This window comes from Stomoxys calcitrans, chromosome 5 (assembly GCF_963082655.1).
Source record: "Stomoxys calcitrans chromosome 5, idStoCalc2.1, whole genome shotgun sequence".
NCBI lineage: Eukaryota > Metazoa > Arthropoda > Insecta > Diptera > Muscidae > Stomoxys > Stomoxys calcitrans.
In genome coordinates, this window is record NC_081556.1 from 2,158,495 (window position 1) to 2,173,187 (window position 14,693).

The 14,693-nt window shown below is 35.9% G+C and overlaps 4 protein-coding genes across 4 annotated transcripts in view; 3 read left to right on the forward strand and 1 right to left on the reverse strand.

Moving 5' to 3' along the window:
• The window catches only part of LOC106083174 (uncharacterized), a 36,708-nt gene extending 30,830 nt beyond the window's left edge, over nucleotides 1-5,878 (forward strand). Inside the window, exons 9-10 of the mRNA XM_013246043.2 lie at nucleotides 1,912-2,164; nucleotides 4,494-5,878. Of these exons, the coding sequence (XP_013101497.2) occupies nucleotides 1,912-2,164; nucleotides 4,494-4,738 (498 nt within the window). The 3' untranslated portion in view covers nucleotides 4,739-5,878. The remainder of the gene's footprint in view (nucleotides 1-1,911; nucleotides 2,165-4,493) is intronic.
• Nucleotides 5,879-8,854: 2,976 nt separating this feature from the next.
• On the forward strand, nucleotides 8,855-10,021 carry LOC106083180 (mitotic checkpoint protein BUB3). Its single transcript, XM_013246058.2, has 2 exons — nucleotides 8,855-9,116; nucleotides 9,176-10,021. The coding sequence occupies exons 1-2, from the start codon at nucleotides 8,913-8,915 to the stop codon at nucleotides 9,962-9,964; spliced, it is 993 nt and encodes a 330-aa protein (XP_013101512.1). The 5' UTR covers nucleotides 8,855-8,912; the 3' UTR covers nucleotides 9,965-10,021.
• Nucleotides 10,022-11,387: 1,366 nt separating this feature from the next.
• On the forward strand, nucleotides 11,388-12,171 carry LOC106083182 (biogenesis of lysosome-related organelles complex 1 subunit 1). The gene is made up of 3 exons (XM_013246060.2): nucleotides 11,388-11,540; nucleotides 11,603-11,675; nucleotides 11,732-12,171. The coding sequence occupies exons 1-3, from the start codon at nucleotides 11,480-11,482 to the stop codon at nucleotides 11,976-11,978; spliced, it is 381 nt and encodes a 126-aa protein (XP_013101514.1). The 5' UTR covers nucleotides 11,388-11,479; the 3' UTR covers nucleotides 11,979-12,171.
• On the reverse strand, nucleotides 11,748-14,123 carry LOC106083181 (transformer-2 sex-determining protein). The gene is given in 8 exon segments (NM_001311235.1): nucleotides 11,748-12,508; nucleotides 12,586-12,671; nucleotides 12,730-12,905; nucleotides 13,145-13,273; nucleotides 13,335-13,434; nucleotides 13,663-13,788; nucleotides 13,866-13,942; nucleotides 14,022-14,123. Coding segments are annotated over 8 exon segments (714 nt in total). The 5' UTR covers nucleotides 14,025-14,123; the 3' UTR covers nucleotides 11,748-12,491.
• Nucleotides 14,124-14,693: the final 570 nt, after the last annotated feature.

Below are 14,693 nucleotides of genomic sequence, written 5' to 3' on the forward strand. Positions count from 1 at the left end.
TATCGAAGGAGTAAAGCTAGGCGCTTAAATACTTCTTATTAGCGTAGGTCGTTTGGGATTTTAAATGGGCCAAATCGGTCCAATCTCTTGGGTCTTGACTTCTTGAGATTCTAAAAGGCGCAATTCTTATCCGAAATTTTGCATGGTGTGTTTTGTTAGGACTCCCAACAGCTGCGCTTAAAATCAAATCAGTCCATATCCTAATATATCTGCCATATAAATCGATCTCCTGATTAGACTTCTTGAGCTTCTAGAGAGCGCAATTCTTATCCGATTTGGCTGAAATTTTGCGCATATCGTTTTGGTATAACTTCCAACAACTGTGTAAAGTTTGGTCTAAATCAGTTCATATCCAGATGTAGCTGCCATTTAAACCGATCTTGGGTCTTGACTTCTTGAGCTTCTAGAGGGCGCAATTCTTATCCGATTTGACTGAAATTTTTTACATATCGTTTTGGTAAAACTTTCAACAACTGTGTAAAGTTTGGTGTAAATCAGTTCATATCCTGATATAGCTCCCATATAAACCGATCTCCTGAATAGGCTTCTTGAGCCCCCGGTGCTATTATTTTGACCACAGCTATATGTCTTTACAAAAGTAATGTACAATAGTTTAAATGATTCTTCAAAAATGATGTTATCGAAGCAATATTCCATCCCTTTTTTAAAAAACATCATCAGGATAACACAATATGCTGCCTATACATTTAATGAATTCGCAGAAACAATAGGAAACTGAACGATTTTAAGTTATCCCTGACGATTTCTTCGTCTATTTGCTTGTTACTCATATATTGGATCAGTCTATCAACCTACCAAAATTGCGATCAGCCTACCCAAACTACCTACATAAATAGTAAGTAGCTGTGCAAAATTTCAAGCGGCTAGCTTTATGCGTTCGACCGCTATCGTAATTTCGACACTCGGACAGACTCAGAATGTCGAGACGATCAAGAATATATATACTTTATGGGGTCCTAGATCAAGATTTCGAGATGTTACAAACGGAATTAATAGGTTAGTATACCCCCATCCTATGGTGGTGGGTATGAAAATGGCCTCTATCATGATATAGTACTCTTTGTACTGATCTTCCGATTTCAATGAACAACCATGCCGAATATGGATAGAGCGGTCTGCCAATTTAAGCGTTTTATCCCAAAAAATCCCTTTTACTACTTATTTTCGCCGTTACAATGAATTGTAGGACCCTGAATATGGATTAGATTTGGCCATAGTTGTATGCAGCTGCCATATATCCCAGTTTCCCGACTGTAGTCTTAGAAAGCACAAAAGCCGCCTTTCCTCCTCAGAATTTACAAAATTTATAAGAGATCCTTTACACTTGCACCAATTATATACTACATCAGAATTAACGCCCTTTTTCCGGTCAGTGATTGGTCAGTGAAACCCCTTGTAACAGTATTTGGCTCCCCGACTTCCATGGTTTTTTTTCTGCACTCTTAACAATTACACAGAATCGACAAGGAGTGATTTTTTCGTTATTTCACTTGGTATTTATATGTATATTGTAAAAATCCTACCAAAAATTGAGGTCGGCCTGCCAACCTACCAAGAGAAGAAAAACCTACCAATTTTGTTAGAAACCTACCAAAAACGATAACAGTGATCACATGATGTGTACAACTTTAAGGGTTGCTATTCTTAAAATTACTTATAACATTTCTGATCGTGTATTAGCAGCTCTAGTTGGGCAGATTTTTACAAATTTAAAAACGCGTTTAACCTAACCCGAGTTTAATTGTTTAATTTATGCTTCTGCAGCAAAAGGTAAAATTAAAACTTCTATAAGTAAGAAAGTTGAGACAAGTTTTTGTTTATAAAAATTTGTTGAAAGTTTTTATCGAGCTTGTCATGGAATTTTTCTAATTTAAATTTTATTCCTTTCAGTCAAGTGGAGCACCCCCAGTACCACCTCAGCGTCATTCTTCTATACGAGCTAGTGCACCACTGACACCACCGGCTGGTGGCAACACGGCTCCCCCCTTCGGTAATAGCAATGCAAATGCCGTTAGTCGCTTAGTCATTGACTTGGAATCGAAGTTCGGCAAACGTTTTCACAACGTAACCGAGTTTCCCAAACCGCCACCATTTTTAAATATTGAAAAAGTGTTTCCTCGCCGAACAGTCAAAGCAACAAATGGTATGTAAATGTCAGCAAATGTTATATGCAACAAGCATTACTCGCCCTGTTGCCAATAGAAAAATAGGCATTTACTTGAAGAGCGTACAATGAACATGGAATGCATTTCATTGTTTTTTTTTATATATATATATATAAAATACATATAATAATTTTATTACTAAGTACAACTTAAGTTTTATAAATATTCTTTTTATTTTTTGTTTCAAATAAATTTGTTTTCCAGCATCATTTTAAAACAATGCACGTGAGAGATGTTTGAACATGTAATGAATCCTTTTTTAAATATACAAAAAAAAATCAAAAACATTTTAAACATATATAAAATTGCAAATGTATTATTTTAAAAATATTTTTATTACAAAGCATACACCCTAAAACACACTGTATTTTTTTTTTTTTTTTTGTATATGTTAACACGATTATATATATTTTTAATTAATAATGTTATCTAATCATTAAAATAAATGTTATTATGTATTCAGAAATAACTTGTTAGAAAGAAGGAAGTCATTCATACCCATTTGCGAAATTATGAATTATAGCTTTATTGAATTTTACGTTTTTTTTTTCTTAGAATACTTAAATCAAATTTTTGTTTTAACTAATGTTGTCAAATTATAATAAACCTACATATATATTATTTTTGAAATCGAAATTCGTCTAAAATATGTAGTCCACACATACAAATTTAGTTGAACTTTGTAAAAGTATATAATTTGAATTGAAAAAAGAAAAAAAAAAACAATTAAACCACACACACTCACACAATATAGTTTTTATCCAAACTATTGGAGCATGCTTCTCATCATTATTTACATGTGTATAAAATTTTATTGTTTTCTTTTGAATAATAATTATGTAGAAAACCAAGTCACATTTACACAAACAAACATACATGCATAAATGTACTGTATTATCTTTTTATACATTTATGAATGAACATTTTCAATAAAAGCAGTTACCACGATCATTTTACGATAAATATTTTCTTTTTTTTTTGTTTAATTTTTTTTAGTTTGTCCACATTTTTCTTTCTCATTATGGTTATGAATTCTGATGCGTCGAATGACAACTACGCTGCATCGAAATAGTTTACATTGTGTTTATACAGCCTTGTTTTTATACCCTACACCACTACTGTGGTACTTTGTGAATTTGTTTGTAACACCCAAAAGGAAGAGAGATAGACACATTGATAAGTATACCGATCGACTCAGAATCACTTTCTGATTCGATTTAGCTATGTCCGTCTGTCTGTAAGATATATACTTCAGAAAGCTCTACGTGCAACAGCAAAGTGGGCTACCGAAAGTGTTCATTGGTTAGAACAGACGTCTCAATAATTGTGTCCGTCATGACAGGTCACTGTCTATTCGGAAAATATGCTGACAGACTGAAGGTTGCCAGCAACGAATTTGCAGCAGCTTTAGGGACATCGAGGAAAAAGAGACTATAAAACACCTTCTGTGTGTGTGTCCCGCACTAACAGTTAAATGAAGTTCCACTTTAGGTTCTCATTTCTTTGAGAACCTGTCTGATTTAGCGGATGTGAAGATTCGCAAGTTATTGGGCTTTTTAAAGCGATCTGGATGGCTCAACGGTAGGGACTAGAAGACATCTTCCTTCTTCTGTTCCTGTGGTATCACAATGGACGAAAACGTCTAAGTGAGTCTGATGGCACTTAAACCTAACCTAACCTAATCATCTTTCTCGTATATTCTCTGCTGATGTACGCACACGTATACACACTCGCACACAAATTTGTTTGCGTGTGTTGGCAAAACGACGATCAGCTAGATGGCAAGATGACAGAACAAATGAGACCACCTTTAATTGTTTCGCCATGATATAGTACCAGTCTTTGCAGCAAAAAATTTTAAAATGATAATTTTAAGGCTTTATTAGATAAGGGTAGGGACTTTGAACTATTTAACTTGTTAATCCATGCATTGATATGGGCTGGCCTTTGTATGAACAGGCATTACGACAATGTGTGACGCACAGAATTCCTAGACAAGTTTTTTCCTCTTAGAGCGCACAAAAGTATATTCCTCTCCAAGGGGAGAGGAGAGAGGATGGGTTAAAACTCGTATCTTTTTGCCTTTTTCCCATGGAAACTTAATCCACGAACGTTGCCTAATGCCAAGTGCAAATAAAGGCGGTTCACCCAACGTTAACACTCTTTTTTAACATTCTTAATTTTTCTTATTTTCTAAGTTTCCTTTCATTTGTAGCATGCTTTTTTTTAGCAAATCATGTACAACTACTATTATGTAAATACATGAATCAATCTACCCACCCATAATGCCACAAATCATTTTTACAGTTACGGCAACCAATAACAATAACATCTCTGCTGATAACAATAATACAAATACGAACATTACACCCACTGCTACGACTACAACAAAGCCCTTGCAGCCCGCCGGTTATCAACCATTCAAAAAGCATAGAGCTCCAGCTCCTCCACCACCACCACAGGCAGGAGTAGCCGCGGCCACAGTGTCGGTTATAAGACAATCCAGTTTCCTTTATGGTGCTGCAGGAATTGGACAACAAAATATCCACTAAGTATCTACATATGTTGTATGTTATTGTATTCTGCCTAGCTAGTCTAATGTAAGTTACATACATATGTCTATTGTAGTTTAGTCAAGAGAGTCAAAGCGAATAGAGGAAATTCCTTAATAAATGTCCACATCTGTGGAAAGTTCATTAAGTGAATAATAAGTTCTATTTTGATTAACAAGTGCTAACTTTTGACATGTAGACCCATTAATCTTTTAGCCATACAGTTCTAGTCTACATTGATATATTAATTATATAAAACATTATTATGTTTTCGATAGTAGTGTTGTATTAATTGTAACGTAAACGTGTAAATCAAATGAATTGTTAAAGACTTTTATATTATTGATGATTATTCTATTCTATAATAACTAAATTAATAATTATACACCCATACATATAAACACATATATACAGTATTCAAAAGATCAATTGCCTTTACCAAAAAACAAAATGTATATTTTATATGTAAAACCATGCCCCCATATCTATACAAATATGAATACATGTGTGTACGTTACAACACGTTATCCAATGGAAAATGAGTATAATTATAATTCATTGCAAAAAGCCCATGAACTCTATATAATCGTATATAGCACAATTAGAAAATAAATATCAAATACATAGCACAAAATTCTCAATAAAATACAATACAATACAACAAGTTAGTGCAATTTCAAGTCCAAAAAACAACAAAAATAGCCAATCGAAGCAATATTTCATAAGTTGCAAAATTGTATTAAAAATCTTAAGTAGGCCGACAGATGGCAGTCGCAGTTATGATTAAAAAAAAGTAACTAAATACGACATATTCCAGCGTGGACATATTTATATATTCATTCCATTAGTAAATTGTGCAAAAATTATAAAGTTGGTAATAATATAACTAGCCGATGGTGACATCAAGATTCTTTAGAGGAGATGACATTTTTATGTCAACAGTAACTAAAATGTTAAGGCCTGGTTAAGCTCTCGTAAACATACCGTAAATGCATGGCGAAACAATTAAAGGTGGTCCCATTTGTACAACAAACACAAATCATGTGGTGCAATCCGCCATCAAGCTGGTCGTCGTTTTGCCAACACACGCAAACAAATATGTGTGCTTGTGTCTATACGTATGCGTGCATGAGCGAAAAATATGCGAGAAAAAAGATAACAATAAAGAGAATGCAAACAAAAATCTGACATCTTAATACCGTCAAACCTGGCCGGATGTTAACAGCTGTTCGCGTGTTAAATCCGCCTTGCCGTAAATGTAGGAAAACAAATGATTACCCAACGTCTGTCGATCATGACCGGAATGTAGAATTCAGTAAAAACAAAATTTTGCGTTCCGTTTTCGTGTCAGTTGACAAAATTTGAAGTTTGAACAGATTTCAAAACCAATAATTTAATTACGAAAACAGCCTGTATTCTATTTTATAATTACTTTGTGGAATTTATCACAACTTATTGTTAATAGTTTAGGTTTAGGTTTCAATACGAACATTACATGTTATACATAAACTATTAACAATAAGTTGTGATAAATTCCACATTAAATTAATGGATTTGAAAAGGTGAGTTCACTCGGTGGCCAGTCTGACCTGTGGTGAAAAGAAATAGAAAAAATTAAAAATATGTGATAAAAAGAAATTACAAGAGTGTAGGGAGTAAGCTCCAATACGGCGCCGTCGTATGCGCTAATCCTTGTTAGTACAATGTTGTGAAACTGAAGTCTATTCGGGGATTCCCCACATTCCGCCAAGAACTTCGACCTCACTTTGCTAGAAACCACGGTCTTGAGGGCTGATTTCGAAAACTGTAAAACCCTTCTCAGAATTTCCTTTGCAGCTACCGTAATGGCACCGAACTCTACAGGAAAGAACATACACTCGTCCGGCAGTCTCACCGACGTATCGATATTTTGTGTGTCGAAGTATGGCCCCAATCCAGTCCCTGTCTCCATCTTAGAGTTATCTATAAAGACCGAGGTATCATTCACTTCAAACACAGGATTCGCTTTCCATTCCAAGATTAGTTTAGTTTAAATTTATAAAATATTATTAAGATGTGACTGTTTTAGTAAAATTTTAACAACTTATTGAAATATGCAGATTAACCCTTAAACGGAATAAAAATTCGTGCAAGCCATTTGGTCCGCGATTCTATGCTGATTCTATGTCTGAAACCAACATGTTATCTTTCCAACCAAAACTCGATCTACTTGTTGCATTATGTTGAAGTTGGTGAACGCTTTAAAATCTCTTCAAAAAATTCTGAACATAGATGCAATTTTGTCAACTTTGAAAAAGTCAAATTTGAAAATTATATATGTATTTCTCAATAAGTATGGAAGCATATGTATGTATATCACGCAAGAAAGTGAATATGTTGTGATAAGTATTAACAGATTGTCATATGAAAATAGTTATTACTATTCACAAATTCTATGTGAATTAAGTTAAATTTTTATATACATATTTACATTGGCAATAAACGTTTTATTTATAAAAAAAAAACTATCAATTGAAAATCGCATTTTGTCGCAAATTTCATATATCCCATAACATTATTAAAAAATAAATAAAATTGACAAAAATACTGTGACGTTTTATTTATGAGGTTTATAGTCAATATAAATGCAGTGTAATAGAAAAGCATGGGCTGCTAAAGCCATCAGCTAAATATAGGAAGTAAACCCCGGCACGGGATAGCTGTGAGTACCACATAGGCTAGAACATGGAGGTCCGATCTGTGTGGTATTCATTGCTTTCACGCTCAGCTGTGAGCTACCGGGCTCGTCCACAGTTTGCGGATAGTGGAATGCTCCATACGGAGTAGCTTCAACGGCACTCGGGGACAATCAGCGGTATCGAGCGGAGAGTCGCAATGAGATGCCGGGCGGCACCGGCTCTTGCACAAATGCTGAGTGCCTATGATGCTCGATATGACAAGGTGAGTTATTAGCACCTTTAAATAACCATTGGCCAACCTTTTCTCGCGGCGATCGATCCTTTGCACCGAAACGACCATGCTCACTTACTCCTGTAAGGAGGAGGATCACCATCTCCATATGAAAATCTGGCTACAACAACAACAATATAAAGTAAGCTAACTTACAGTGAGTTAAACGCAATCGGCTGTGATCCCACACTTAGGACACTTGTTACCCAGCGGCCTAATATTCGCATCCGTTATCGAGAGAGTTTTTGTTCAAAGATTAATTCCGTTCCGTTGAACATGAGATAATTACCAAGTGTGTACCGTAAACTGAATACAATTTTTTTCTCGCGAAGTACACTATCTGTCAACGAGTTTTGGTTGTGTGTGTGTATTAGTTAATAACCATATATACACAAACAACAAAAAATGGCGCGAACTAATAACGTACTCAAAAACAGAGGTGCACTAATCACAGATTTTGACAGATAGTGCACTCAATATTTTGTTGTTGGGCAACTGCCACTACTCGTAAATGAATATATCTTGATTGGTACTCCAAACAGCTTTTCATGTGAGCTAATGTCAAACTCCATATGAAAAAAAATTCTAAATGAAAAATGTGTGAAAAATTAAAATGCTCAAGGCTAATGATTTAAACGTAGCAATTAGGGATAATTAACCCTATTGTAATAAGATGGTAGGATTTTATTGGTGCAGAAAATTAGACGTAAATTTATTTAAGTAAATTAAAACATTTTGTTAAAGTTTTCATAACTTACAGCAGAGTACCCTGCTTAAGGTGCCAAAGAATTACTTACTTAAGCAGAGTTACATGGCACATCATGATCGTACTCATCGTGTGTACGTGTTGATTACAGCTTTTGCCTAAAACGGTACATCGATTTATTCTTTTCTTTGATTTTATTTAATTTTTCATACTTTACTTCTCTTTTCTTAAACTTATTTGTCATAGAACGTGATTTTCAAGTAATCGATAGACGTCATTCATCGCAAAAAATCAAATGATTTTGATTTTTCAGCCATGACTGATGGTTATGTGTACATGTGACGAATACACCTTTGTTTTCACCAATACTATTACAATTACCATGCATCAGATGTGCCATGTAAACTCAGCATTAGAATACTCGATTTAATACTCGGTTATTCGACTTTACTTACATTTGAATTATCGAAAATCGACTTCTAGTGGCGAACGACGCCAAACAGGGCTGTTACAAAGGATATGATGACCAAGATGAGGCCGACAGAGGTAAAGTTGAACAGCGCTCCAGAGGATTGGATATCTACAGTGAGGTTTGGGCCTAAATCGAATCAATATTTAATTGCCTCATCATGGGATGGCACTGTACGCTTTTATGATGTGATGAACAATGCTGTTCGCCAAAAATTTGTACAAGATGCTCCAGTTTTAGATGTCACTTTTATGGTGAGTATAACTATTGAATTAAATGGACCAAATGGCAATGCTTATTTCCATTTTTGCAGGATGTAGTGCACGTTGTGAGCGGTTCTTTGGACAATAAGTTGCGTTTGTACGATGTAAATACCCACACAGAGAATGTAGTTGGTGGCCACGAAGAGCCTATACGTTGTGTTGAATATGCGGAATCTGTGAATGGTATATTGACCGGAAGTTGGGATAAAACCATAAAACTATGGGATATGCGAGAAAAACGATGCGTGGGAACTTACGAACAATGCAATGGAAAAGTTTACTCAATGTCAGTCAATGATGAAAAAATTGTGGTAGCCACTTCAGATCGTAAGGTTTTGATTTGGGATTTGCGCAAAATGGAGGAGTACATGATGAAAAGAGAATCATCTCTTAAGTACCAAACGCGCTGTATTAGACTTTTTCCAAACAAAGAAGGCTACGTCATGTCATCGATTGAGGGTAGAGTTGCTGTCGAGTACTTGGATCCTGATCCAGAAATTCAAAAGCGAAAATTTGCCTTTAAATGTCATCGCAGCAAACAAGATGCAATTGAACGCATCTACCCAGTCAATGCGATCAGCTTTCACAATATTTACAATACATTTGTAACTGGAGGATCCGATGGGTTGGTGAACATATGGGATGGTTTCAATAAAAAAAGGCTGTGTCAATTCCACGAATATGACACTTCAATATCATCGCTTAATTTTAGTCATGACGGAAGCACTTTGGCCATTGCTTGCTCATACATGGATGAATTAGATGTTCCGCCAACAAATGTGCCCAATCCAGCGATATACGTACGATATGTAACAGATCAAGAAACTAAACAAAAATAATTTCATAGTAGATAGTTCTGCGAGCCTTTGTTCATCGGATACGACATATTGCATATTTTATATTAAAAAAAAAAAACAAAACAAAACAATTTAATTAAGTTATACACCATTTAATTATGCTGTCTGATTCATGTAAACTTATCAAATGTAGATTTAGCGTTTTTTTTAATGTAAAAAAACTATGGAACAGGGCAAGCACAGCCCCGTTGTACACTGAGGCGGAAGCCGTTGCCGATGAAGAACTTCATGGGGTCGAACCGGGAACCGGCATCCAATTTTGTAGCTACATTTTCATAAATAGAGGTAGCGATCCTCGTCAAGCTCCGTAGGTGAGCAAGCTCGGTGTGGCCATTGGTTATTTAAAGGCGCCATAAACTCTCCTTGTCATATTGAGCATAAAAGGCACTCTGTATTTAAGCATGAACCGCCGCCACCCAGCCTTTCAATTAGACTTTCCACTCGATACCGCTGTTTAACCTCGACTGTAATTGCAGCTACTCCGTATATGAAACCACTATCCGAAACGGAGGACGCGCCCTGTAGCTCCCAGCTTAGCTTCTCGCACCACTCAGCGTTCTAACCCGTGTGGTGCTCTGGGTCATCCCGTGTCGGTAGCTAATGTTTTCCACAAACTATTATGTCACTGAAAACGTTTGATTTCATAATGGCACATCCGATTTAGTAGATATAAGGCAATAAAACTAAAACTGACTCAGGAACACGAGTCTGTTTTCGTTATTAAGGACAATGTTTAGTAGCCCACAGCCCATTTGAAGACATGAATATGCAACATATGGCCTGTAGTGAAATGGAATTAATTTTTTTACATTTTAAACCTCACAAGCGCGTCTAATTGAACAATTCTAAACAATCCATTGTGGTCTAACCGAAATAGCATTACAATAAGAATGGTAATTAATTTAATTGGCGGGTCGGTTTGGACATGCGTAGAAAAAAAAAAGAAAAATCTGATGTCTTATTTTCTTACTGCTAAACACATATCTATTATAAGCTCAGTTCACAAGTTTTTCACAACCATTCAGATGATTGCAGAGACATTCAGCTGATTTCATATTCGAAAAACAGATGTTCCAAGGAGTTGAAACCAAAGACCGAATACGAGCAAGACTTTCGATCTGCTTGGTCTTCTTAATATCGTAAAATCAGCACAGATTGGATTCAGGCATGTTGGTATGTCGAATGCAGCATTTTTATCAATTCCACTATATGTTCTTTCGTAAACATCATACCGCAAGTAAAAATTTCAGTTTCACTCATATTTGATTCTAAATTGTGTGTTTATTAGAAAAGAAAACCAAGCAGTGTACATCTTTTATAACTCCTAAAATCTTTCGTCAAATCGCTCAATCAAGGGACAGAGTTGGCAGACAGAACTGTAAATTCCGAACAACTCTTTTTCGTAAACCAACAGTACGCGAACACACCTAGTATAGAATAAAGGGCACACAGCACATAACAAATAATACAAATAAACTTTCATTTCTGTAAATCAAGATGTTGAGTTCCATGGCCAAAGAGCACCAAGCTAAGCAAGCGAAACGTAAACAAGAACAGGGTAATTTGCAATAGAGAACCGTTTAAGTGCCTTGTGGCTAAATACCACTTTTGATTTGTTAGAGATACGGCGAAAGGAGGCGATTGATGCTTCAAACGAATTGACTAAGGCTTTGGTGGAGCACCTTAATGTTGGGTAAGATTTTCTCAACTAGTCTTTTCCATATTAGCAAAAGTTTCCCGACATTTTAGAGTGGCTCAGGCATATCTAAATCAAAAAAAGCTGGACGCCGAGGCTAAGCAGCTGCATGTTGGAGCCAGTAACTTTGCCAAGCAAACGCAACAATGGCTTCAGCTTATTGATAACTTTAGCTCTGCTCTTAAGGAACTGGGTGATGTAGAAAACTGGGCACGGAGCATTGAAACTGATATGCAAATCATACAAAACACCTTGGAAATTGCTTATAAAACCAACCGTCAAATCCAGCAAAACCCATAAAACTCAAGTTTTACCAATCAGTCAATTCACAGAGTTTATTGTAGTCGTTTTTGTTTATAAAAATTCTTATATTCTATAGAAATTAAAATTATTGTTATAACGACACGTTGAGAAGGCGAAACAAAAGGAGAATATGGAAATTTGAAAGGGCATATTTAAAATTCATTCAATAAAAATTAACTATCTAAAATTATTTGAAAATAATTGAAACAAATTACGGGAAAATTTTGTAACCAATCCATCCATATACTTGTATGAGGTAAGGCTTGTTTAAGCAGCTTCAAAATAAACCAAACATCCAATAAAAGCAATCGTACAAACTAATAGAGAACACATATATAAATATATGTGAATTTTAATAATCGATACAGCTCCGGTGTAAAAGGTTAATCTTTTTGTTTCAAATTCCACTGAACTCCATCCGCTTCTGAACAAAACATCGGCCTCCCTTTAGATAATTATTTTATATTAGTGTTAGTAAAATAAAGTAAGAAATTGGGGAATATCTTTGTTTTAGTAACGGTGACGACCTGCAATTAAATAATTCCATGGCTGAGTTATAATATATCTTTTTTTTTTGTATATTCATAAAGCAATGGGAACATACGTGGAGTGTACGAGCGACTACGGCTGCGACGACGGTGGTTGTAAGGCGAAGGAGATTTGCGATCACGATGGCGTTTTACAGCTCCCCTAAAACGAAATAAATTATAAAAAAACCTAATAAAGGGGTTCTAGCCATGTACGTTACTTTGTTGGACGGCCTCTATATGCTCCCGGGGTCGGAGTGTGAGGTCTTTCCGTTATAGAATAGGCGACTCGAATGCGCCTACCATCAACTTCTAAACCGCAACAATTATCCCTGGCAGCCTCGGCATCGGCCAGGTATTTGTAATATATAAAACAAAAACCACGCGAGCGCCTAGTCTGTAGAAAAAAAAAGAAGAAAATTTAGCTGAAATGCAATGCATGTGCTTAGAAATCCATGTAATGTGACGGTAAGCCTTTTACTTTGTTCAGAACTCTCTTGAATCAAAGTTCTTTTAATACCGTATAGTTTATTATACCCTTTGAATTTATCACTTCTTATAAGCCTCGAATAAGAAGAAACTACTGAATTCGAGGGGTCGCATTATACGTTATTGTAACAAAGTACTTATTCGTACCTGTGCATCCATAACGACTTGTATGCTTTCGATCGGACCAAATTTACCAAAGATCTCTCTGATCTGTGGCTGTGTAGTGTTGACACTTAGGCCGAAAACTCCAAGACAACGGCAAGGTATTGGTTTTTCCTGTAACAAAATAATTAGTTCTAAATATATGACTGTATGAGTTAAAGTTTTTAAAACATACCCTATTATTGCGATCATTTCTGGCATGAGGAGAGCGAGATCGTGTCCTTGAACGGGGTCTTGAGCTGTAATTACGTCGGTCATAACGACCAGAATCCGATCTACAAAGAATATTAATGATAGACAAACTTAGATAAACCCGGCTTAAAACAATTTGTGAAAGAGGAAAGATCTCGTTTTAGCAAAAAAAAAAATTCAACCAATATTTCTCTATAAACATTTGTAAACGGTATTTGTTTACATGGACCAAAGTTCTTTTAATTACAAACATATAGTCTGAAGAGATTTTTCCAACATAACCTCAATTTGTGGATAATTTCTAAACTTACCTAGAACGACTACGTCGATGTTCAAAAGAACGTCCACGGGATCCATGTCGCTTGCCTGGAGGCAAAGGCGGTGGTGAAGGAGGATGTCGATGTTTGGAGATATACTTCTCCCTGTATTGGGACCGACTTGAAATCAAGAAATAAATATATACATATGTAAACATGTATTGCTAAGTAACTAAAAAATTTAACAAGTGACTTACTGGTATCCGCGTCTGTTGTCCGGCGAGCGACTATAGGAACCTCTAGCGGCTGGGGAACGACTTCGAGAGCGGGGACCCTAAAAATCCAGGGTTAGTTGCAATGCCTTTTCTTATAGTTCTGACAATTTCACAAACTAGATTAAATTAACTACTCACCATCGTACTTTATTTTTAGTTTATAGCAACTTCTTGTCTCAAGCTAAAAAGAATTGAATTGTGATTTTGGTTTGGATTGTTGTTGACAGTAAAATAAAGGCCGACTATAAGTCGATTTTTGACTACATAATCGATTATTAGACTTTGTGGGAAAAATTCGAAGTCGACTTCAAGTGGTAGAATTAAGTAAGGTAATTTCACTAGGTTAAGTCATGATACAATAAAGAGGTAAAAGTCATTAGCACAAAAACTACCACCAACCCAAGGTGGATTTAAAAGGTGGTCTCATGCGGACAGCTGTTAACACCCGGCCGGGTTTGGCGGTATTAAGGTGTCAGATTTTCGTTTGCATTCTCTTTATTGTTATCTTCTTTCTCGCATATTTTCTGCTTATGAACGCACACGTATACACATACGCATACAAATTTCCTTGTGTTTGTTGACAAAACGTCGATCGGCTTGATGACAAGATGGCGGATTGCACCAAATGTTTGGTGGTTGTTGTACGAAAGAGACCACCTTTTATTGTTCTTAAACTTAGCGTCTTCAATTGTTGTTGTTGTTTTTGTAGCAATGTTTTGTACGCTAAGGCGCCAACCCTTGCCGATGAAGGAATCCATCGGGACAATCCGGTATGTACCATCGGCTGCCATGGGATTGATTTTTCAATTG

Coding starts and splice junctions, on each gene's coding strand:
- LOC106083180 (XM_013246058.2), top strand. CDS start 8,913: ATGATGACCAAGATGAGGCCGACAGAGGTAAAGTTGAACAGCGCTCCA. Junction 9,117..9,175: donor TTTTAGATGTCACTTTTATG/GTGAGTATAACT, acceptor CCATTTTTGCAG/GATGTAGTGCACGTTGTGAG.
- LOC106083182 (XM_013246060.2), top strand. CDS start 11,480: ATGTTGAGTTCCATGGCCAAAGAGCACCAAGCTAAGCAAGCGAAACGT. Junction 11,541..11,602: donor GAAACGTAAACAAGAACAGG/GTAATTTGCAAT, acceptor TTGATTTGTTAG/AGATACGGCGAAAGGAGGCG. Junction 11,676..11,731: donor GTGGAGCACCTTAATGTTGG/GTAAGATTTTCT, acceptor CCGACATTTTAG/AGTGGCTCAGGCATATCTAA.